At 44.3% G+C, this 23,210-nt stretch overlaps 3 protein-coding genes across 8 annotated transcripts in view; 1 reads left to right on the top strand and 2 right to left on the bottom strand.

Moving 5' to 3' along the window:
- Nucleotides 1-820: 820 nt before the first annotated feature.
- On the bottom strand, nucleotides 821-16,707 carry diras1a (DIRAS family, GTP-binding RAS-like 1a). 5 transcript variants are annotated; one of them, XM_026344958.1, is made up of 4 exons: nucleotides 16,655-16,707; nucleotides 2,775-2,965; nucleotides 2,056-2,226; nucleotides 821-1,362 (listed from the first exon to the last, which is right to left on the bottom strand). In XM_026344958.1, the coding sequence occupies exons 2-4, from the start codon at nucleotides 2,910-2,912 to the stop codon at nucleotides 1,072-1,074; spliced, it is 600 nt and encodes a 199-aa protein (XP_026200743.1). In that variant the 5' UTR covers nucleotides 2,913-2,965; nucleotides 16,655-16,707; the 3' UTR covers nucleotides 821-1,071. The 5 variants fall into 5 exon arrangements, with proteins under 5 accessions (XP_026200743.1, XP_026200739.1, XP_026200740.1 ...); XM_026344954.1 differs by lacking the exon at nucleotides 16,655-16,707 and adding an exon at nucleotides 6,161-8,442; XM_026344955.1 differs by lacking the exon at nucleotides 16,655-16,707 and adding an exon at nucleotides 6,161-8,442 and having other exon boundaries at nucleotides 2,775-2,934.
- apc2 (APC regulator of WNT signaling pathway 2) overlaps nucleotides 14,692-23,210 on the top strand; it is a 22,942-nt gene continuing 14,423 nt past the window's right edge. The window contains 7 exon segments of the mRNA XM_026344959.1: nucleotides 14,692-14,887; nucleotides 16,739-16,829; nucleotides 17,258-17,457; nucleotides 17,459-17,586; nucleotides 17,765-17,873; nucleotides 17,959-18,072; nucleotides 18,525-18,599. Of these exon segments, the coding sequence (XP_026200744.1) occupies nucleotides 14,747-14,887; nucleotides 16,739-16,829; nucleotides 17,258-17,457; nucleotides 17,459-17,586; nucleotides 17,765-17,873; nucleotides 17,959-18,072; nucleotides 18,525-18,599 (858 nt within the window). The 5' untranslated portion in view covers nucleotides 14,692-14,746.
- LOC113152038 (golgin subfamily A member 6-like protein 22) lies at nucleotides 18,160-22,886 on the bottom strand. Of its 2 annotated transcripts, XM_026344952.1 has the most exons (5): nucleotides 22,728-22,886; nucleotides 20,107-21,964; nucleotides 19,646-19,760; nucleotides 19,524-19,564; nucleotides 18,160-19,352 (listed from the first exon to the last, which is right to left on the bottom strand). In XM_026344952.1, exons 2-5 carry the CDS (start codon nucleotides 21,848-21,850, stop codon nucleotides 18,796-18,798), a joined length of 2,457 nt encoding a protein of 818 aa, XP_026200737.1. In that variant the 5' UTR covers nucleotides 21,851-21,964; nucleotides 22,728-22,886; the 3' UTR covers nucleotides 18,160-18,795. The 2 variants fall into 2 exon arrangements, with proteins under 2 accessions (XP_026200737.1, XP_026200736.1); XM_026344951.1 differs by having other exon boundaries at nucleotides 20,107-22,886.

The following is a 23,210-nucleotide window of genomic DNA, read 5'->3' as shown; positions in this document are numbered from 1 at the left end:
GATTCGAAGAACTTTGCTGATCCCAGAGGGATCCTGTAACAAAGCACCATGCACAGAACTGTACAGAGAGTTTGCAGCAAAGAGGAACACGTAAAAAAACGTCCTGTCCTAAAAAACAAGTTACTTAATTAGTTGTCATGTCCAGTTCATTTGCATTTTTCACGAACAGTAGAAACCTACAGTAGTGTTATGTTCAAGTCCAACTAGGTTGGGTGAAAATAGGCTAAATCCTTTATTTGGTGCAGTTACAGGTTTTGTTAGAAAAAGCCTGAAACATCCTCTGTCTGCAGGCTGGTCCTGGACGACGCTATGAGAGTTTAGACTAAGACTAGCAACTCCGTCCTTAACGGATTTAAATACAAAATCCCTGGTTAACAGCCAGACATCAGAAGCTGTCAACCTGTTTGACTGAGACCCTGATAAGATTGCCTCAATAATACAGTAGTTGTAGTTTAAGATTGGGTTTGGGGCCATATTCATTAAAGCTTGGTGCTGTGCTGGGTCCGGGTTGGGGTCTTCTCCAAGTGCCCAGACAGGAGCTGAGATAATATAGATGATCTCAGCCAGTAATAAATAAAAATAACACAAACAGCTTTCAGCTCAGGTCTGGATCTCACAATCTCAGAACAAAGAGTTTGGTCTTTGTCATGACAAAAAAGAAAAGGTTGTATAATTGGTTTATTATTTTTGCTCATTCTGAAGTTACAATCAGTACGGAACCAACATTTACATGAAATCAGTGAAGCATTCCTTTGTCAATGTTAGTTTGATGGTTAATGGTGGCAGTAGTTCGTGGGCTCTAATTGTTTTTTCAAAAGTATTTTGGGGCCACAACACACAATCCAGTTCAGGAACACATGGAGCCTGAGGTCCTGGTATAAATAATCCAGTTTCCACTATCAAGTCTCATCATTTTGTTCCACTGGCTTCAGATGAAGACTTATACACAGTAATTGAAAGTCAGGGTGAGAAAGGACGGGGCGTCTCTCTGGGAGTCATGAACAGACCACCCTCCTCATTCCTTCTTTCTTCTCTTCTGTTTCTACAGCGAGTTCTCTGCAGCCCCTCACTCTACATGACACTGCACTTCCCCTTCAGCTTGTCAGCTCGTTTCTGTTTTCCCGATCGTTTGCCGTCAATGCTCAGACTCATGTCCCTCTTCTTCTCCAGGGCCAGCAGCTCCTGGAACAGTTCCTTCACATTGGAGTTCGTCTTAGCTGACGTCTCCATGAAGGCACACTTCCAGGCGGTGGCTTGAGCCTCTCCCTCCTTCGTCTCCACCTCGCGCTGTGCCATCTCGTCACTCTTGTTGCCCACGAGCATGATGGGAATGGACTCTGTGCTGCCTTTGATAGCCAGAACCTGGAAGGACATGGTACATCATGTCAGTCTACTTCGTGTCTGATTACAAGTTACAGTTTTGATTTCTTTTAGTAAAGCATCTTGTAATGTGGAGTTCCTCAAGGCTCTGTTCTCAGGCCTCTTCTATTTAACAGCTACGTGCTCCCACAATCTCAGATCACAGAAAGCAACGAAATATTTTACCATTTTTTTGCAGAAAAGATACCGATTCACAGAACATTATCACAAGGAAACTGTGGTCCCATCTAAGCACAGAGTTAGCACAACAATTACTGACTGAACGTGACAAAGTTAAACAAAGAACTAAACTAAAATAATAGTTTTTTGAGCCGCCTTTAATCTCGATTAAGTCTGAGAAAAATCTGTCTCCTGGGTTTATCCTAAAGAGACAGTTTCCACTAGTTTCAGGTGGTTTCAATGATCAACACAGATGAAAGGAACAACAACTCAGACCATCAAAGTTTTCACAAATTAATGACTGCACAAATTTCATAAGCCTGTTCACTCCATCCACTCAGTTAGAACTGAGAGATGAGAGTTGAAAAGTCTTCAAGAGTTTAAAGCAAGTCCAACTGCCACTTTTGGGACACCTTTAATCTTGATTTTAACTTACTGAGGTTCCCACCTTGTCTAAGATAAACACTCCACAAAAAACAAAGACTGTCACCTAGAAACCAAACCGTAGACTCAGACCTGTTGGTAGATGGGTTTGAGCTCTTCCAGTGATTGGCGGCTGGTGATGGAGTAGACCAGGATGAAGGCATGGCCTTTGGAGATGGACAGCCGCTGCATGGCGGGAAACTGGTGACTACCTGTTGTGTCAGTGATCTGCAGCGTGCAGACGCTCTTATCACAGCTGATCACCTACAGAGACATAGCAGAGAGAACAAGTGTTTTAATAATCAATAATTCAACGGCATCAATAATCCAGTGTTTTAATGATGCAGCACACTGCTGCTTCAACTAAGATGTGTCATTAAAATATATGAGTTTGTGCTTCAGTGATGACTAAATTACCATTCAAAAATAAAAACAGATATTCTTATTCACGGAGACACCGGAACTGGACAGCTGTTCACAGCTCACAGCTGTTGAACACACAACAGTTTAAATATATGTTACAGTCTTTATGCAGATGACATTCAGCTCTACTGTGAAACATGAGGATCTCAGTAATTCAAAAAACCTCAATATTTAACAGAGGTTGTTATCGTCATCGTTACTGTCTGAATCTCAACTACTGAAATTTTGCCTTTCACCCAAATCAGCTGGAATTTGAAACACAAGTGGTTTTATTCAGCCTGACGTTTTTGTGTCTGTATTGCATTATTTGTTTTAAAAGCTGCAAATGAATTAAACATTTAGTTTTCTTCTTACTCATCGAGACTTTTAATAGCTGCACTGTGTCCTACCTGTCTGTAGGTGTCCTCTACAGTGGGGATGTAGGTGTCTCTGAAGGTGCCTTTAACAAAGCGAAGGACCAGCGAGCTCTTTCCTACCCCTCCGGCTCCAAACACCACCACCCGGTAGTCGTTACTCTGCTCGGGCATTCTGGGAGTTGGAGTCCAACTGCTGCTCTGGATAAAAAACCTGTAACAGTGATCTATAAAATAACATTACAACAATCTGTAAAACTCCTGTGATGTCATTTTAGAATAAAATCAGCTCAGTGAAAAAGTAATTTCCAGTCAGAGCTATTGATGTATCGATGAAATCCACACATCAGGAAATGAGTGGGAATGAACTAGAATCATTGGGGAGTTTCCCAGCATGGCAAGCTGTATTCCCCCTCATCAATTTGAGCTTTAAATCGTTAAAGAGGAGAGCTGATGTAACCCAGAGAGAAGGGAAGAAATGTTTACAGTAGACTCTCTGAAATATGAATGAGTTCTCAGGATTCATTGGTCAACATCAGTGACCGGATCTGCTTCTTATTTAAACAAGTGAACAGATTCCTCCAATCTGAAACAGCAGAAAAAAAAATGAACAATTGATCTGTAACTGAAATAAAACTATCACTCCAAATATTTATAAAAGTGTAATAAGGCTCCTGATCTGTTCACAGCTCACAGATCCAGACTCTAAAAGTGTCTGAGGAACAGCAGACACCATCAGACCATCAGCGTCTCCCTCCCACTGCTTCCTGCTGTAGATCCAAGCTGACACACTACAGATTCTAGACAGTCAGAGAGGCTAAACAGCTGTTCCCACAGGCTCGGTCCAGGATGTCAGGGTGGACGGATAAACAAAATCCAACAACAGACCATTTGCCAAGTAGAGCACACAGGCAGGAGCTGATTTATTTTAGTGTCCGACCACAGGAAACAGATTCTGGAAGAACGCATCCGGCTCGGGTACTGACCAGTGTGACACAAAACCACAAATGTCTTCCAACATTTCAAACTGTGTCTAATTATTTAATTACATTTTAGAAAATTGGTTAGAGGATGAAGGACACTCCACCATATAACTAATAAAACTATAACTAAAAAAAGACACATCAGTGCCATCTAGTGGTCTGGGGTTTAAACACAAAATGAACAACTGCCATGAATCTTTGCCCTTTGCTCATCTGGTCTGCTTGATCAGGATCCCTCTCTGCATGTGGTTTGTCAGACTACTTGTTCACTGAGGCTTTCGTGTGCTGAGGGGCATCACGTCATCACTCTGCAGCTGCCATGTGAAGCCCACAAACTGCACAAACTCAGCCAAACATCTCCGTCACTGCTCCTTATCTCAGCCACAAATTCAGACCAGTTACTAATCAGCAGCTCGTTAATGTGCACGCACACACACACACCCATTGTGTTTCTTGTTGATGTATCCATGGGAGCATCTGAATGTACTATGAGTGTGTGAGAGAGAGAGATGTCCGGTTGCTGTGGCGATGGTGACAGCACAGATTTATACACTCAGGAACAAGAGTACAAAAATGTCATCATCAGCAGCGCTGTTGTCATGGTTACCTGCCCGGCTGCCCACATCATCTGACATCACTTCCTGTGCGGAGGCAGGCAGCAGGGAAAACACCACATCAGAAATAAATGTGAGGACTGAATAACCTGCTGACCGACCGATATGTGAGACTCAAACTGAAAATATATTGTCATTTAGGTATTTAAGTAACTAGGACATCACAGGCGTGTCTTACTGTAGGTTAGGGAAGAGACAAAAGAAGAGTGTAAAATGACCTACATACAGCTCTTTGAAGCTGGAATGACCGTCGCACACCAGCAAACTAAACTACTGGATGAAGATCAGGGATGTTTTTAGCTTTTATTTGGTTCAGAAGTCGTCTATTGTGTGAGCAGGAGGCTCTGCTCATGTTTGGTCTTTGCCAAGACAACTTCATGCTTCTTCATCTGAGTCCCTGTTCAGCGTGACACAATAACTTCAACTAGTAAATAAATTTAATCAGTATGAAATCTAATCCAATCTGGAATGAGCAAAAAGCAGTTCCTGTTTGGAGTCTACCCATGACAACTGTCCCAGAGTCACTGTGAAAACACTCTTCCTCTCGTCCTGACTGGACGTATGGAGAAACATTCCTGCTGCTGCTGCTTTGGTTTGAATTCACTTATTCTAAGTCACATTGTATGAAAGGGTCATGGTCCGTCACCCAGCCGCCGACACCTGGAGATGAGCTACTGAGAGAATGTGTGAGGCAGCAGCAGACAGTGACGATGGCTGAGCTGTATCACCAACAGATAGCCGTAGACAGGCTGATTGACAAGGCTGGACTAGCAGACAGCAGTGATCAGCAGAAGCTGCAAATAGCACAGAGGGACAGCAAACACAGAACGACACAACAACCATTGTGTGAAGGACGATCTGCACTGAGTAGAGCCGATGGAAGACTGGCTAATCATCTGACATGACACTGTTTAGATGAGCACAGACGGAGACGGTGATGACGGAGCAGCTCCAGGAGCATCGGCAAGATGGAGAGAAGCTTGAGAAGACGTGGAAACCGAAGGCCAAAGTGGTCCAGGGGAGACACTGAGTCCTAAGCTGAGTGGCTCCAACAGATCCCAGGAACAACGTCAGAACTCTCTGTGTCTAGAGGTACAGCTGAGAACCCTCCAACCCCCCCGGCCTCTGGTGAAGGAGCCACAGCAACAATAAGAGACCCAGCTTTGGTCCTTCGGTCCTCTTAGAACCGTTCTCTGCCTCCCGACGTGAGCTTCAGTGGATCAGAGTTTTGTTCAGACTCGGAAATATTTCTTCACGTTTCTACATTGGGATTATTTCCAGGTTTACATGAACTACTCTGTGTATAAATACACACACGAAAGTACATATCCATCCTACATAATACTACTGTAGTACTACTGCACTGGGACTTCCTACAGGGAGCTGTGGTTGACTGCTGGAGTACTACAGTAGTACTACAGTAGTACTCCAGTAGTACTGGAGTACTACTGTAGTACTACAGTGACTGGAGCTCCCCGGCGTCACGACACACAGCACGCTACAGTTGTACAACACGCACGCACACGCACACTCACGCACCGAGCTGACCTGCAGCATCGTTCTCAGCTCCAGACTCGTTATCTCCTCACATCATGTTAATCAGTCTGACTCCACTCCAAGGATGGCTCGGGCGCACGCGCTCCTATAGCCTGGATGACCGTGCACAACCCCCCACAGCCCCACCCCACCCCCGACACACACACACACACACACACACACACCGGCCGCACCGAGCAGGACGGTGAAACCTGACCGACTGCGGAGCTCCGGTGCCGGGCTGCTGTCTGCCCTCTCCCCGCTCTCGGTGTGATGTCTGGGGACTCACCGTGTGTCCGCGGGTCCTCGGTCTGTGTGTGTGCGGGCTCTGTCTACTCCGGAGCGGCTGTGAGCATCCTGAACCCTCCGCTCCTCTCTGACTCACATCATCATCATCATCATCATCATCATCATCAGACCTGCTGCTGATCAGCACACATCAGCCCTCCTCTTCCTCTTCCTCCTCCTCCTCCTCCTCACTCCATCACCTCCTTCATCCACTGGCAAAAACAAGACATAGGACTTCCGCTCGGATATTTTTCAGAATAAAAGCCTCACGTCAGTACTCCTGCAGCATAAACTACCAGTGAACAGTGAATTATTGATCCACTATTGTGTGGATAACTCTAATGGTGTAGACGATTTTATTGACTTTATAGATGAATTTTATAGTGTAACAAAAACAGGCTTTAAAGAATTATGTGTGCCTAAGAACAGTCCTGATGTCTCGAGGAAACAAATCTACTTTGTGTTCGTTAATTAAGACAAATAAGTAAAGACTGAGGGGTTTGATTCTATTCTTTAGATAAGAGATGAACAAAAGCCACAATTCAACAACAAACATACTAATGAAATATCATCTTACCACTGCTGATACTTCACTGTTGAAGCAAATCGTGAAGCTAAAATGTAAAAAGCAGTACTGAATTATCAAATGTTTTCTAATAATTCCAATAATTATGTGAGTGAATATACTTCATTTTGACCACTGTCCATGTGTTGATTCATAAGTTCCAGTCTGTCATGGTCAGTGTCAATAATATAATAATATAATATTATAATAAATTATCTGATGTCAGTCGGACTGACGAGTGATCGGGACATGTGAAGCATATTTTCTGTTCATCCTCACTCATGGAGATGTTTTCACAGGCTGCTTTGTGGAGCTGTGTGTAATAACTGTGCATGGATTTAGTATCAGATCAGTGATTTTCAGTGAACGTCACGTCTTTGTTCTTTTCTTTTTAATTCAAAATCTTAACTGAACTTTGAATAAACAGATTCACAGATAAACTGGTTCTAGCATGTTGTTGTATATATGTATGAATTATATCAATTATATATTGTTCCAATAAAAAATAAATGAAATTAAAATGTCTGAATTGTGTTTGATCTTTTACTTTGAAGGGTAGCCGGAAGCATCCTCCCCCAGTAAAGAGTAAAAATCTATTTTCACCTCTATGAGCGTCACTCAGAGACGTCAAGAGAAAAAATAGAACAGACTAGAATAAAACATTAGAAACAAGTTCTCACCTGTTCACATGACCTCGTCCCTTCAGATTAAAAGCTGCCCGCTCAGACTGGGGTGGCAGAAATCCATCTACTCTATTACATTTAGTTACTTTACCAATAACACGACGTTTGAACAGTGAAGGCTTCACTGCTGGCTGCTTCTCATTAGTGTGTGAACCAATCACAGCTCTGTACAGGTGTGTTCACCTGCTGTTTCAATATATTCCATACCGAGGACAACGCGTGTGCACGTGTGCAGGTCTACCAGCATCTAGACTTTCATTTATCCTGATGTTAATCTGTGAACAGTCTCCCACTTAAAGTGGAGACCAGTAGTGAGCTACTGGAAACCAGCGTGTCCCAGTGGACAGTCTGCTGTCATGAGGGTCACAGTGTGAAAGAGTTCAGCAGCAGCATTAAGGCCTCACAGGTGTGCTCCCTGTTTCTGTATCTGAGTCCAGTTTTAACGTCTCGTGGTCAGTCCTGCAGGCAGAGTCTAGGTTCTAGTCTAGGTAGGTGTAGGTTCCTACATCAGGTTACAGCAGAGTCTGAGCTGTGTGAAGATCCCACATCTTTAAACCAGGAGCCGGAGTCTCAGCAGCAATGACTGGTTGACTGTGGTCACATGATGCAGCATGAAAAGGGAGATGCTGCTCATCAGAGGTTCACAAAGTCAATTAGTAGAAAAGTGATGAAGCAGGAAGCAAACAGAGTCCCATGGCCCCCCCTGGTGGAGAGGTGGAGTACGAACAGGATCCAGAGTCATGACGTGTATCCACCATGTGTCAGATCTGGATTTTACACCACGTTAACCAGGTTCTGGTTCTACCAGAACTGGTCTAGGTCTAGCTCTGAGCTCTGTCAGGTTCAGGTCTGGAGCCTGGGTCTGAGTACTGTACTGTCTGATTATTGGTTCTTCTTTTTACCTTTAGCTCCACCTGTACGGTTACTCTGTGTTAAACTTTAAGAACGTGTTTTTAAAGAACCTCCGTTTTCTCTCGTTCTTCTTTGAACCTGTGTTGAACTGAATGTTATTCAGAGTCTTTAAGAAATAATATAATAACAGATATATAATAATATATTAATATAATATATATATGATATTAATATATATATATTAATATATATTAATATATATATATTAATATATATATATATATATTAATATATATATATATTAATATAAAAACATATATAATATATATATAATTGAGTATAATAATATGATAATAGAATCTAATAGTTATTTATACTTATTATTCCTCTGACAGTACCTCTCCCTCTCTCTCTACCCCCTCCCTCTCTCTCTCTCTCTCCCCCCTCCCTCCCTCTCTCTACCCCCTCTCTCCCCCCTCCCTCCCTCATCCCTCCCCCCTCCCTCCTCTCAGTGATCTTCAGCTCAGCTCGGAGTCATGAGGTAAGAACCGACCGCTCCTTCTCTTTCTGCTTTTAACGTACATTTACCGATTCTCCTTTTCCTGGTCCGGGTCTTTTAACCGGGTCCGTATCGACCCTCCCCGCCCGTGTCAGCCCGGCCCGGTCCGGTTCGTTCCGGCTCTGCTGCTAAACGCATAAAGACAAAAAGGCTCCGGTTGATTAGCGGGTATCAGACGGGAGGAGACCGATGATTCCGGATTTTCATCGGTGCAGGTCAGGTTCTGGCTTCAAACCTTCATCTCATCCATCATTGATGCGGGTTTTGGGGGGATGGGAGGACGTGTCCTGTGTTTTCTCCTTCATGCGGGCAGAGGATGGAGGATGGAGGATGGAGGATGGATGATGGAGGATGGATGATGGAGGATGGAGGATGGAGGATGGATGACGGAGGATGGAGGATGGATGATGGAGGATGGAGGATGGATGACGGAGGATGGAGGATGGAGGACGGAGGATGGAGGATGGATGACGGAGGATGGAGGATGGATGACGGAGGTGAATCACAGATGGCAAAAACAAACAAAACCGTCTCAGAGCGAAATGTAAGAAAAAAACACATTTGACGTTTGGTTTCCTGGATTTCGGGCCTCGGACGTCTCCTGGGCTCTGTCCCAGTCTGTGCTGGTTTCTCCCCTTTGTCTCTAGATTTCCCAGTTTTCACTCCAGTTGGTCTTTGGGTTTTTGATTGTGTCACGTTGTCGACATGAAGCATCAGACGCATTTCTGTGTAAATACCCCCCCCCCCCCCCCCCCCCAGTCGATTAGCTGCAGATGTTCATGGTCCAGAGAGTCCCTGTCTGCACAGGACGAGAGCAGAAAAATCCAGAAACACAAAGGATGAAATGGAAGCAGGACGGGAACAAGCGTCGTGGTAACAACACGTAGGTTCACGTCGTCCAGAGGGTGAAAGGGTTAAAAACGAGAACAAGCGACCACTCACATCCAACCATCAGACTTCAAGTAAAAGCAGAAGCTCATGTCAGAGAGTCAGAGCCAACGTTGACGACACTCGCTCTGGTGTCTGTCTGTTGTGAACCTGAATTTTATATTAATATGTATTTAATGTATTTAATTCCTGTACACGCAGAGAAACCGGGTCATGGTTCTGGTTTTAAACAGATAAGTAAAGAAGAGCCTCTCGTGATGGGTGGTGGTGGTGAGGAAATTAATTTGGATTAAATCAACGCGGGAGCAGTTTGCATTTAGTTCCTGAGGGTGGGCTGTGATGATCTGCCAGACTCCGGCTCAGTCGGTCAGTGTCCAGGCTGCAGGGTCAGACGGAGGGTGTGGCTGCAAACAGCAACATGAAAACCAGACGAGAAGCTGGACCTGCGATCCGCTTCATCGGTTTTTAGTTTTTACTGAGAGAGCTCAGCAGGCTCCTGGACCAGATCCTCTATGTGAACTTTCCCTGTGTGTGAGTCCGAGTCAGGTCAACAGACACAAGACGACAGCAAACGAGTGCTATTTATAGACTGGAGACCTAGACCCAGTTCAGGAGACACTGATTCTAGCAGGTAAAGCTGCTGTTAAAGCTCCGCTCTGTTCTGGAAGCTGCTGTAAGAATCACAATGAAATAATAAGAAAGAATTCATTCGTTTATTATTACTCTGCTGCAGCAGCCCTTTAAAAAGCCAGTGTCGTAGGGTCCTTGAACGCACCAACAGGAAGTGTTTTCAAACTGAGTTGCTCCTCTCAGCTCCACATGGTGATGATTCAAAGTTGGTGACTGCAGGTGGACAGAAATGAACTCAAAGTAAGAAGTGAGGCCGAGGATAAGTGTGAATGTGGAAGCTGATCAGCAGGTATGTTCCCGTTGTCTGTCAGCTTTAGTTTCAGTCTGTTATAAAGAGAAGTCAACAAGACTCCAGTAGACGCAGACTGAGGGTTTTAAAGACCAGTCCAGTGCTGAAGATTCAGTGTGGTGTCAGTCAGAACATGAACATTGTTCTAACCGATGTTCTTCGTTCTGTTCGATTGAACCAGTCGAACACATTTACTTCAGGTTTTCTCCCTTGTTGGTTCAGGTTCTGACTGAACTTAGAAATCACAGATGTTTACATCTGATGGACCAGAAGAACGAACTCTTGGAGTGTGTGACCTTGGCAGCGTGTTGGTGTCGTCTCTATCTTTTGGCCCATGCCCGGTTCCTACCCAGCTGCTCTCTAAATGCTCGTTTGTGTCTGTCTGTGATGGTTCTGTGTTCAGACAGAAGAACAGTTAATTCATACAGAGCCTCTGAGGCCCCCCTCCTGTGACCTGAATCATAGCAGGAGCTGTTTTAAACCGCATCAAATCGTCGTCGCCATTTCTAATATTTATTTCTCAGCAGCAGCAGCAGCAGAGCGTCGACCTTCACAACTCACACAATCAGCACATTTCACATTTCATCCTGTGAACGACAACATGACGCCCGAGCGTCACAGTCGGAGCTGTTTGTCGTCTGCTGACACCGAGTGTGAGCTGACTCACTCTGGTTTGTTGTTGTACACAGTGAGGCGATGGTCGGCACAGCGTTACATTAAAGTGTGTCCAGACGAATCCTCGTAATCATGGCGGACACAGGTTCACCGTACGTCGGCTGATAATGAGGAGAAAAACCTGAACTGGGGTCACGGCCTCAAACCCCTGAAACACGACACGCCTTTTTCTTCTCCTCCTGCCCTTCTTGGGCTGAAGGATGCGGTTGCCATGGTAACCAGACAGTCTCAGAGGGGAGGGGAGGATGATGTGGGGGAGGAGCAGGTGGTGGGTGTGATCTACACAGTCTTTGTTCAGACACACAACACTTGAACATATTTACTACAAAATAAATAAAATGCAACAAGCACAGGTCGGGGGTCAAAGGGTCGCGGTGGGGGGTGAGGGGTGTGGCAAGAAAAAAAGTGTGACTGAGCGTCTGAAAGTCACAGAGCTCAGTTAAAAACACTGTGACGACCTCCGTCTGAGGAGGGTTCATCCTCTGGAGACCAGGACATTTTATTTCATATTTTTCCACTCAGAAATCTTTCCTTCTTTCCTTCTTTCCTTTTTTCTTTCCTTCTTTCCTTTTTTCCTTTTTTCTTTCCTTCTTTTCTTTCCTTCTTTTCTTTCCTTTTTTCCTTTTTTCTTTCCTTCTTTCCTTTTTTCTTTCCTTCTTTTCTTTCCTTTTTTCTTTCCTTCTTTCCTTTTTTCTTTCCTTCTTTTCTTTCCTTCTTTCCTTTTTTCTTTCCTTTTTTCTTTCCTTCTTTCCTTTTTTCTTTCCTTCTTTCTTTCCTTTTTTCTTTCCTTTTTTTTTTTTTCCTTTTTTCTTTCCTTCTTTCCTTTTTTCTTTCCTTCTTTTCTTTCCTTTTTTCTTTCCTTCTTTCCTTTTTTCTTTCCTTTTTTTTTTCCTTTTTTCTTTCCTTCTTTCTTCCTTCTTTCCTCTTTCTTCTTTTTCCCTTTTTTCTTTTCTTTCCTTTTTTCTTTCCTTCTTTCTTTCCTTTCTTTCCTTTTTTCTTTCCTTCCTTCTTCTTCCTTCTTTTCTTTCTTCTTTCTTTCCTTTTTTTTTCCTTTTTCTTTCCTTCTTTCCTTTTTTCTTTCCTTCTTTCCTTTTTTCCTTTTTTCTTTCCTTCTTTTCTTTCCTTTTTTCCTTTTTTCTTTCCTTCTTTCTTTCCTTCTTTTCTTTCCTTGTTTCCTTTTTTCTTTCCTTCTTTCCTTCTTTTCTTTCCTTCTTTTTTTCCTTTTTTCTTTTTTTCTTTCCTTCTTTTCTTTCCTTCTTTTTCTTTCTTTTCTTTTTTCCTTTTTTCTTTCCTTCTTTCCTTTTTTCTTTCCTTCTTCTTTCCTTCCTTTTCTTTCCTTCTTTCCTTTTTTCTTTCCTTTTTTCTTTCCTTCTTTCCTTTTTTCTTTCCTTCTTTTCTTTCCTTCTTTTCTTTCCTTTTTTCCTTTTTTCTTTCCTTCTTTCCTTTTTTCTTTCCTTCTTTTCTTTCCTTCTTTCCTTTTTTCTTTCCTTCTTTTCTTTCCTTGTTTCCTTTTTTCTTTCCTTCTTTCCTTCTTTTCTTTCCTTCCTTCTTTCCTTTTTTCTTTCCTTTTTTCTTTCCTTGTTTCCTTTTTTCTTTCCTTCTTTCCTTCTTTTCTTTCCTTCCTTCTTTCCTCTCATCTTCCCATTTCATCTCTTGATGCTGTCGTCTCATATTTGGGTCACACACGTTGGATTGGTTGTTCCCATAGTAACTGCATCGTTAACCAGCTCAGTTAGTGCTCATTAAGTCTCTTGTTCTGACTCGTTATCCTCTCGGGAGCTGCATGTTTCCCTACCCAGCATGCTTTGCAGAGGCTGCAGCAGCAGTGTGTGTGTGACAAAGATGACAGGGAGGCAGAAAGAGCCATCACTTGATGTAGAAATGTGTCGCCACGGCGATGGTGGGGGGTATGGCCACGTTTCCATGGTAACAGAGAACATCAATATAACCGAGGCCTTTGATGGTAAAACCCACATTAAACACACACACACACACCAGCTGAGACCCCACACACTCATTTGGACATCTATACCTGTGAGGACCCTCAGTGATGTAAACTCTCCTGATGTTTGTTATAACAATGCTGCTTCTTAGAAATCATCAGTCCTGATGTTCAGGTGTTGACTGAACTGTGTGAAGGCTGAAGCTGGTGCTGCTGCTGAACTGATCACTGAGAGTAATGGGGTGGACAAAATACCAGGAACACCAGCCTCTTAACCAGAACAATAGCTCGTATCTGTGTTTTGGTAATTGATGGTGTGATTACGATTGAATGAAATTATTCCCATCAGAGACTCTGGTACCGGCCTCTGCAGACTCTTCTGTAAACCGAGAGCACTTCCAATAAAATCCACATCAGACTAGATTCTGGATTGTGTTTCTCCCTGAGTCAGACCTGCAGCCCCATCCTCCTTCTACCCACAATCCCCTGTGGGGTCACTGCCTCATAATTAATGCAGCTGTGACATTTGGTGCACTGGCTGCTGATCTGCTGAGCTGAGCAGAAACCTGTCGACAGAGACATAGAACTATCTAAAGAACAGTTGTGCAGGTTTTTCTGATCCGAGTGTTTGTGTGCAGCTCCACACTCGCATGTCGTCTCTGCGGTGAAGGTCAGACTGAGCATGTGCAGCTCTAACCCCAAACCAGTGGACTTTCTGTGTCACAGAGACTCAGCGTAAAAGTATTTATTTGTTAATTTACCTGCGACCGAAGCTAAGTCCAGTCTAGCCCTATACAGGCAGAACAGGAGGAGAGAACAACGAGTGGAAAATCTGATGTTCTCTCCAACTGATTCAGGACCAGATGAGTGGAGGCTGGAAACAGCCGGAGGAGAAACTTAGATAACATGTTATCTAATGGACTGACTGTCACCGAGCTTCCTGTTTAGCCATTTGCAGTGAAAGACATCGATCCAGAATGAAAGGGATCTGTCAGATGAGTGCAGTACACTCCCTGAGAGCCATCTGCTGCCTGGGAGGAGGAGGTAGCGGGGCAGACATCTTGTTTGTCGTAATCGTAATGGAGAGCACAACAGAAACAGAGAGTGAGCTTCTCCCGTGGATGTCCGGGTGTGTTCTCTGACTTTGAGATAACAAGTGATGTTAACGGATAAATGAGCTCTAGTGGTCACAGCTGGACTTGCACCAAGAAGCAGCCGGAGCTCCTATGATTTCATTAACAAAACACAGTTACTTGTTAACGAAGAGGAGACGAAGAGTTTTACCAGTGGTTACCGCGTTCGGTTTGATTATCAGCCCTCACTGTCGTTACGTGTTGCTCCTGCCATGTCGCTGCAGTTAAAATGGTCTGTTGAATATCTGATAGTCAGGTAGACACACAGACAGGTTACCTGCCTGTGTGTCCTGTTTGAATGTAAAGCAGGTTAATGGTCTCACCACCACCTCCTGTATGCTCTCCTGCAGGGGGTGCTGCAGAGTTTGAAGATGGCCAACGCCGTTGCTTCCTACGACCAGCTGGCCCACCAGGTGGAGGCGCTCCGTAAGGAGAACTCCCACCTGAGGAGGGAGCTGGAAGACAACTCCAACCACCTGTCCAAACTGGAGACGGAGACCTCCGGCATGAAGGTGAGTGTGGACAAAGACAGCACAAGGCTGAAGGAACAAACCGCTGCTTTTTATCTTACATTTACCTTAAATCCATACTGAGGATTTCCCAAATTTTCCATCTCTTTCAAGGCTGTTGGAGCACTGTGGTGGAGGTTGCTGGGCAGTGCCTACAGACAATACTTAGGGCTGAAAACAGATTCATAGAAATCAATGTGGCAAGAAAAAGTAAGTGAACCTTTTGAAAAATGACTCCAAAAAAGCTAACTGGAGTCAGGTGTTTGCATAAGTTAAGAAATTAGTTGGAGCTATGAACTACGGTAGAGCTACTTCCACTGACAAAAACCACTCCAACTTTTTGAATCTGCTTTACACACGAAGAATACACTTATGAGAGCCATGTCTCTCCAAAAGGAGCTTTCAGAGTATCTACAATCAAGAATTGTTGATCTACATGAAGCTTTTACAAAGTGATGTCAGAGACTTTAGAAATTCACCAGTCTACAAATGGAGACACTTTGGGACTGTGGCTACTCTACCAAGAAGTGAGCAGCCAGTCAAAATGACCCCAAGAGCACAACAAACACTGATTAATGAGGTAAAGAAACAACCAGAGAGACAGACAAAGATCTTATAACAAATTAATGCAGAAAACCATGAAATTCACATACTTTTTCTTGTCACTGTATCCTTCTTTCAGTTCTCTCTTTTAAGTGACATTTTCTGAAAGCGCCAAATAATCAATGAAAGAGAAACCAGACCCAAAGCCTGCTCAACATAAATCCCATCAGCTGCACACACACACGCACATGATGACACGCAGCCTCATGCTCACGTGCCCAGATGCAGAGAGCAGCTGGATTATCTGACTGAGCTCGGCTGGTTTTATCAGAATCAGGACATGAGGGAGGTTCAGGCTCACAGAAACCACAGCAGTGCTCACATGATCCACCTGCAGCTGGTGGGTTTGCACTAAGAATTTCTACCTGTGGACTAGAACGTCTAAGTTGGATCATCCAGCCTCTCCCTTTAGACTCTGAGTTGTGAGTAGAACAGAAGTCGACTTGACCGATTTCACTTGTGGTGCTGAGTATCTGTTTGTGCTGCTCAGCTCTGCTCGTAGCTGCAGTCTGTTAAGTCGTGATGTTTCATTCTCTGCCAACAGATTTGACCAGTTTTATGGGATTATTATCTTTTCTAATCTTTGTGTCGGAGCTGATCAGTTCCCTCTAACATCAGTCTGTGCTGTGTGATGCTGGATGTGTTGAGTCCTGGAGGTTTTTTGTAGTTATAGAGTTTTTCCTCCAGTGTTTTTGAGTGTGTTAGTGTCTCAAATTCAAAATGAGCAGAAGATTTCTCAATCACATACTATTTAATATTCGGTCAGGTGTCAGTGGAACATCCGTCGTGAGCTAACTTTTCAGCCAGAGGGGACACGTTACACCACTGTTCAGATCTCTGCACTGGCTTCCTGGAGCTGCTGCATCAGGGTCAAAGTCCTGACTCTTAGCTACTGAACTAAGTCAACAGCACTAGTACCTGAACTCCCTCATCCAAGGGTACAATCCCTCCTATTTACTGCACTCAGTGATTCCACGATGGTTGAACAACGCTCAGCTGCTAAAAACAGAACTCTTCAACAACTTTCTCTGCACTAAAAAAAAACCCCAACATTTTTTTCTAGAGCTCTTTAAAATTCTTCTCCTTAACTTGGATATTTTGGTTTGTACCTCACTTGTAAGTCGCTTTGGTTAAAAGCTTAACTAAATGTAAATGTAACAATCTCACCCCGTGAAACATGATGGCTTTATTAAGGTGTCGAAAAGGTATCTGGACCCTGTCGGTGCTGACTCTCCCTCGTCTTTGATGCAGGAGGTGTTGAAGCAGCTGCAGAGTAAGCTGGAGCAGGAGGCGGGAACTCTGGCCTCATCGGGGAGGAGCGACGTGCTGCACCAACTCAAAGGTCTGAAGGCTGAAACCTCATCATCATATAAAACGGACCCCTCTGAGAACTAAAGCATTTCCCAAAATGTTTGCAATGTCCCATTAAGTCCACTGTGGTTGGAGGGAAACGGTACATGAGGCTGATCCTTCCCACCCCCACTGGGACCAGTCATCATTTACAGAGGAATGAATTGACTCAATTAGCTAATCTGATTGGCTGCAGCTGGCTCTGTCTCGTTATGACTCCGTCCAATTAAACAGACAGTTCATATTTAATTTGTGTGGACTGAGTTAATTCAGTTAAGTCCAAGTGAGATTAACAGCCAGCGTGTTTGTAGGAGTCAGGATGGAGAATCTGAAAATGTCTTGTAATTTATATAAAGACAAATAGAAACGGTTATTTACACAGAGAGATGTTCTGATCAGTTCTGATTCGTCACCCCTCAGAGCTCCACATGGACCTCACCAACTACTACGAACTCAAACACCAACCTCACAACCTCCGCCTGCTGACGGACACTTTGGGAGGATCTGAGTTAGACGACCGTCTGGCTCTGCCTCCTTCCTCCTGCTCCGCCTCCTCGGTGGCACCGGTGAGCCGAGCCAGGAGTCCGCTCAGACCCTCGTCCCGTCAGAGCGCGGCGTCTGGGGGGGGAGGCCGCCACCGTCATGCTGCCACATCACTTCCTGGACGGAGCTCCACCCAAAACGGCCGTGATCAGCGGAGCAGACGGACGACTGAGCGACCATCACCTGGAGGAGCTGTACAAGGAGAGGTGAGTTGATTCTTTCAGCCTGATGGAACCTCATTTTGAAAACCACTCAACAAAATGAAACATCAGATTGACAATCAACCATCTTCACCTGCTGATGAGAGAAAACTGGAATCATAGTGATGCTTAACACGCCTGACCCCGGCATTAACTTGTAATGTGTGGGTGTAATCCTCCGCAGGAACCTCCTGTTGGGGGAGATTGACCGGGAGGAGAGAGAGCGCTGCTGGTACTTCAGCCAGCTGGAGGCGCTGTCACAGAAACTGGCCCAGCTGCCTCGGATCGACACGGTGAGAACACACAAGGATGAACTTACTAACACGGTGGTTCTCGAGATGAGTCAGTGCTGATCTCACTGTGTCTCTGTTGCTGTAGTTTTCTCTGCAGATGGATCTGATCCGGCAGCAGCTGGAGTTTGAAGCTCAGCAGGTTCGGTCTGTGATGGAGGAGCGATTCGGCACCAGTGACGAGATGGTTCAGAGGACACAGGTGAGGTGGAGACTGATGACTGGACTTTAGCCAGACAATCAGTCGTTGATTAGAGGAGGAGGAAAAAACTGATTGACATGAGACTTGTGCCTTTTAATACAAATGCCTTTATTTAGTTTGAGTTTTTTTTCTTTATTGAATCCAGAATCACTTTGAACGCAGACTCCTCTCTCTCTGAATGTGTTGTTGAAAACAGAGAGAGCTCAGTTAAAAATCACAGAATCACAACAATCATGTAAAAACAGCTAAATGCAGATACACAGCCACACAAAGCGATGGGGTGATATTAAATACGTATTTTGAGGAAGTTTATATATATTTATCGTTGAGTTGTACTGTAGATTTATTTTATGGTTTAATGGTTGAAATGTTAACACAGATAGCTGCTGGTGGAAACACAGCACATCTGGATACATCTGAGCCGGGTGTGTGTGTGTGTGTGTGTGTTGCAGATGCGTGTTGCTCGATTGGAGCAGCTAGAGAAGGAGCTGCAGGAGGCCCGAGGGAATCAGGAGGTCCAGCTACAGGTCAGACACACGGTCACACATAAACACACACAAGCAGATGAATCACAGAAATGAAAAACCAGAGGGTCTGAGCATTAAGAGTATTCCTGACAGTCTGCAGAGTTAACCACACACAGGCTGCTGGGAACCGGACAGCGGAGAGTTACGTGGAGGTGTTGAAGGAATAATCCAAACTCTCCACGCTGCCCTCCGTGGTTTACTGCAGTTGCTCCCAGTCCAGCTCCACCTGACGCAGCGACACTGAGCCTTCGTAGGCCCAGATCCAGAACGCTGCATACAGAGGTTCAGTGAAGGTAGAGGTGAAGGTGTGGAGGTGGACCATGGTGTCCTGAGAGATGCAGTAGAAGGACAGAGTTCCTGCAGGCCAGTCGAGGTAAACCCCGACTCTGTGTGCGAAGGGTTCTGGGGAGGAGGACCTGAACCTGGTGTTGTTGTGGCACGGCGTGTAGCTTCCTTCCGAGCACTCCAGACTCCAGGACCGCTTGTTGTGTCCCACCAGGCAGTTCACAGCGTCTCCGTCTCTGGAGATGCTGTTGTACGAGACGCCAATGTCAGCACCACCGCTCCACTCCACCTCCCAGTACACTGGGTCCAGCAGCCCCTCCCTGCACAGAACCTGAGGGCAGCGCTCAAACCGCTCCGGGTGGTCCAAATGTCGATGGTGTGACCAAACTCGAGTCGCCATCCTGTTGCTGTCGGTCAGGAGGAGCTCTGAGTTGGCAGTGTTGGGGTCAAAGGTCAAATAAGTGGCAACTGGGGGTGGGTGGGGGTGTTAATGGGGCACAAGAAGTCAGAATGTTTGAAAGTTTGAAAAATTGATATTTGACATTTCAAAGCCCTGAAATTCTTTTTCAGAAATAAATCATTTAAATTAAATTTAGGAGACAGATGTTGATGTGATGCAGAAAGAAAAGCTGATCTCACAGTTCTTCAGGGACCACCGGCCTTCTCCTCCAGGCTGGGCCCTGCAGGAACAGAAACATCAACCGTTCAGATTCAGTCAGAGCCTCCGTTTGCACCTGTCTCCTTTCTGTTGTTCCTCTCACCTCATGTTGTCGTCGTCGGTGTCGTCAGCATCGTCGTGTCTCGCGCTACATAGACTGATCCCAGAGGACTCCCAGGGTCGAGAGTCTTCCTCCACATTCATCTTCTCATCGTCAGCTGCAGAGAGTCACACTTTAAATACAGGAATTAAAAACAATGGTACAACATATGAATGTTGTTTGGTTGGACCAGGCCGGGAAGTGGCTCTTCTTTATAGTTTCATTCAGTTTTAATATACGAGGAGCCGGATCTTTTTTATCTCTACCCTTTTTACACCTGTGCAGGTTTGGTGTCACAGATCGTAGGATACGAGTCTCAACCACTCCAATTTGGTTTGTTGTTCTTTTCATGATAACAGAAAACTTACACCCTTGTCCTGATGTGTGCTCTTCAGAGCTCTACTGTATTTGACTGCCAGTGGTATCTAACCCCCACAAGGTGTTATTGGATATGAACGACGTACCTGTGCGTGATGTACACGCCGTCTCCTCAGTTCGCTGTGTCTCATGTTTTAAATGCACTTCGCTGCCCTCTGGTTCTTCTTCTTCTTCAACGTCTTGTGTGTTGTTGTCGACTTTCTCTTCATTCTGCTCGGACACGTTTCTTTTAAAAGGTTCTTCGTTTCTTTCAGCTTTCAGCACGTTTTCTTTGGATGAGTCTTCTTTGTTCTTCTCCTTTGAAAGACTGATTCTGAATACATTTAAGAGGTCATCTTTAAAGTGACTGAAATCTTCTTTGATAAGCGTCAGGGGGCTGATGGTCCTTTTTTGATTCGTCTTAAGAGAATCCTGCACTTTCCCCTGTTTATCTTTAAGCTCTTCTTGGTCAACTTCGCCAGGTGAGTTGTCCTCTTGGACGTGTATTTCAATCTCTCTGTGGTTGTTCTCTTGTCCAGGTTCCTCTACAAGCAGAGCTGGTGTTGAATCTGTTGTTGGACCTGGAAAACATTGGGGTTTACCCACGGACATCAGTTCTCTAATTTGCTGGATTTTAGAGACAGAGCTGTCAGATTTCTCCTCGGACAAATTTAGATCCAGTTCCCTGTCCTCTGGCAGAGTCACCCCGTGTCGTACATTGTTGTCTTTGTTCTGCTCTGAGAGGGTTTCCCTGACACCACATTCCACTTGTTCCTCTTTTCTTTCTGAAAGCAGGCTTTTAACTTCCTGACTGTCCTCTACTTTGTCAGAAGTCTTTAAAGCTTTTTGTTCTCTCCTGAACAGATTCTGTAAAAAATCTTGGCGTCTGCTTGTGTTCGATGTGCACATCATCTCTTCACTTTGCTGTGTTTCAGAGGAACTTGTCTCAGCTTTGTCCTGGAACACATTTAGGGTCAGTTCGCCATCATCTGACTGATGCACCCTGTCGTTCACGTTCATTCGCTCCTCGTTCTGCTCGGACAGATTTTCCCTAAAACCATGCTCTTTGTTTTCTGAGAGCATGACTTTGACTTCCTGTCTGTCCTCTGTCGTTAGAAGGTTTAGGTCTCTCCTGAACAAATCCTTGAAAAAACCTCTGGGCCTACCTGTGCTCGATGTGCACATCGTCTCCTCTGAAACATTTACCTCCAGTTCACCGTCTTCTGGCTGATTCAACTTGTCTTTAATGTTGTTTGATTTCTCAGCATTGTGATTTTCTTTGTTCTGCTTTGACAGATTTTCCCTAAAACCACTTTTCACTTGTTCCTCTTTCTTTTCTGAAAGCTTGTTTTGAACTTCCTCACTGCTTTCTACTTTATCTGAGTTCTTCGAAGGTTTTTGGTCTCTCTTGAACAGATTCTTAAATGGTTCATCAGTTCTTTCAGTTTTCAGGACTTTAATTTTGGACGAGTCTTCCGTGTTGTCTTTCTCCTTCAAAAGACCAATTCTGAAGACGCTGGAGAGGTCGTCCTTAAAGTGATTGAAGTCCTCTTTGAAAAGGCTCAGATAGTCAACGGTTTTTTCTGCTGTCTGACTTGTTTTGAGATCTGCAGGCTTCACTTCTTCATGCTCGGTCGTTGCTTCTTTACCTTTAAACACTTTCAACAAGTCTTCTTTGAGAAGCGTCAGGGGGTTGATCATCCTTTTCTCCATTTGGAGATGGTCTTTCATCTTTAAATCTCTGTCTTTATGCTCTTCTCGGTCCAATTTATTGGTTAAATTGTCCTTTTGTAGTCGCATTTCAGACTCTTTCTGGTCAGTCTGGGGCAAAGGTTCTTCTGCAAGACTCATTTTCAGTGTCTTTGTTGGGAAGTGTTATTTCAAAGCTCTTTACTTCATGTGAACTGTGATCTTGCAGATTCCTCTCACACAGTTTACTTTAACAATAGAGGCTTCAGGGAACACCTGTACAGTCAATATGTGGAATTAGTGACAATTTGTTTAAAGAGCAGAATAGAAGCTTCAATTAGAAACTTCTCCAGTTTCTTCTCTAGGTTTGCCCACTCTGGTTCACAGGTCACTGAGTCCATGGGCCTGATTTGCTAAGATCCCAAAGAGCGATGATGTAAATGCATGTGCAAGCTTTTGTTTGGGTGATCTACTAAGAAAAAGTGTGTGATAGACATGAGGTGCAAACACGGTGGCGATGGTCATATTAAATGAGGGTTTTCTGTGATTCTGATTCTGTGAATCACCTTACGATGATTTTTTTAATCTTTTAAGTAGTCACCTAAAAGCCGCCATCTCTCAGTAAAAAAGAATGTGTTCCCTTAGAATGAATTAGTGAATAGGGTGTTATGACACTGTTAGAGTCACAAACGAGTTACACATTCAGAGAACGTACATGCTTATCATTCCTGTGCACATGCTCAGTATGCGCCCAAAACTGATGGTGTCTTATGGATTTCCAGGCCTCTAGACATCAACCAGTGCCAGCTGTCCTGTTGTAACATCGACCCAACTTCACAAAAGAGTAATCGCAATCAGTCATTTGCTGACTGAAATAATGGAAACGGTTATTGATGATATACCGTAGGGTAGTGAGACGTGCAGATCTAGTCATGTGAAAGGAGTGCTTCTCTCTAAAGCTCTCAGTTCAGGTTCAGGCTTGTTTAAAGCTAATCTGGTTCCAGTTCAGTCAGTGTCTGTCAGTCAGTCACATACTTACAGCAGTTTTTTCCATATTTGTGTCTGACCATGTGAAGCCTTCCCTTCATCCATGTCCTTTATCAGTTACAATAAAAACCAAAAATCCAACCCTGTACCATCCATCAGACAGATCGGAGAGTGTTCGCTCTAATCTCTGTCTCTGTTTGAAAGGACTCAACCCTCAACCTTCATGTTTCCGGTTCAACCAGTTTGTCTCCATATTTCAGTCCGACTGCAGAGGAGATGATTGGCTGATGTGTGTCTGCTCCTACGAAAGGAGAGGGAGTCACATCGTTGAGGGGTTAGGCTGAAAAGGTGACAGATGCCAGTGAGGATTTTAGTCTGACTGCTGCCTTTGAGCTGTACAGTTAATAAGAATGAACTATTTATCAGGTTGAATCAGTCATAACTTTAAAATTGATTCATGTAGTTTCAGGTCTAGTTCCTGGTAAAGGTTTCTCCAGGTCAGCAGGAGAATGTTCTCAAACTCCAACTACTGTTT

This window comes from Anabas testudineus, chromosome 4 (genome assembly GCF_900324465.2).
Source record: "Anabas testudineus chromosome 4, fAnaTes1.2, whole genome shotgun sequence".
Classification (NCBI taxonomy): Eukaryota; Metazoa; Chordata; class Actinopteri; order Anabantiformes; family Anabantidae; genus Anabas; species Anabas testudineus.
Note: the sequence above shows the minus strand (reverse complement) of the source record. Positions and strands in the feature narration are given on the sequence as shown.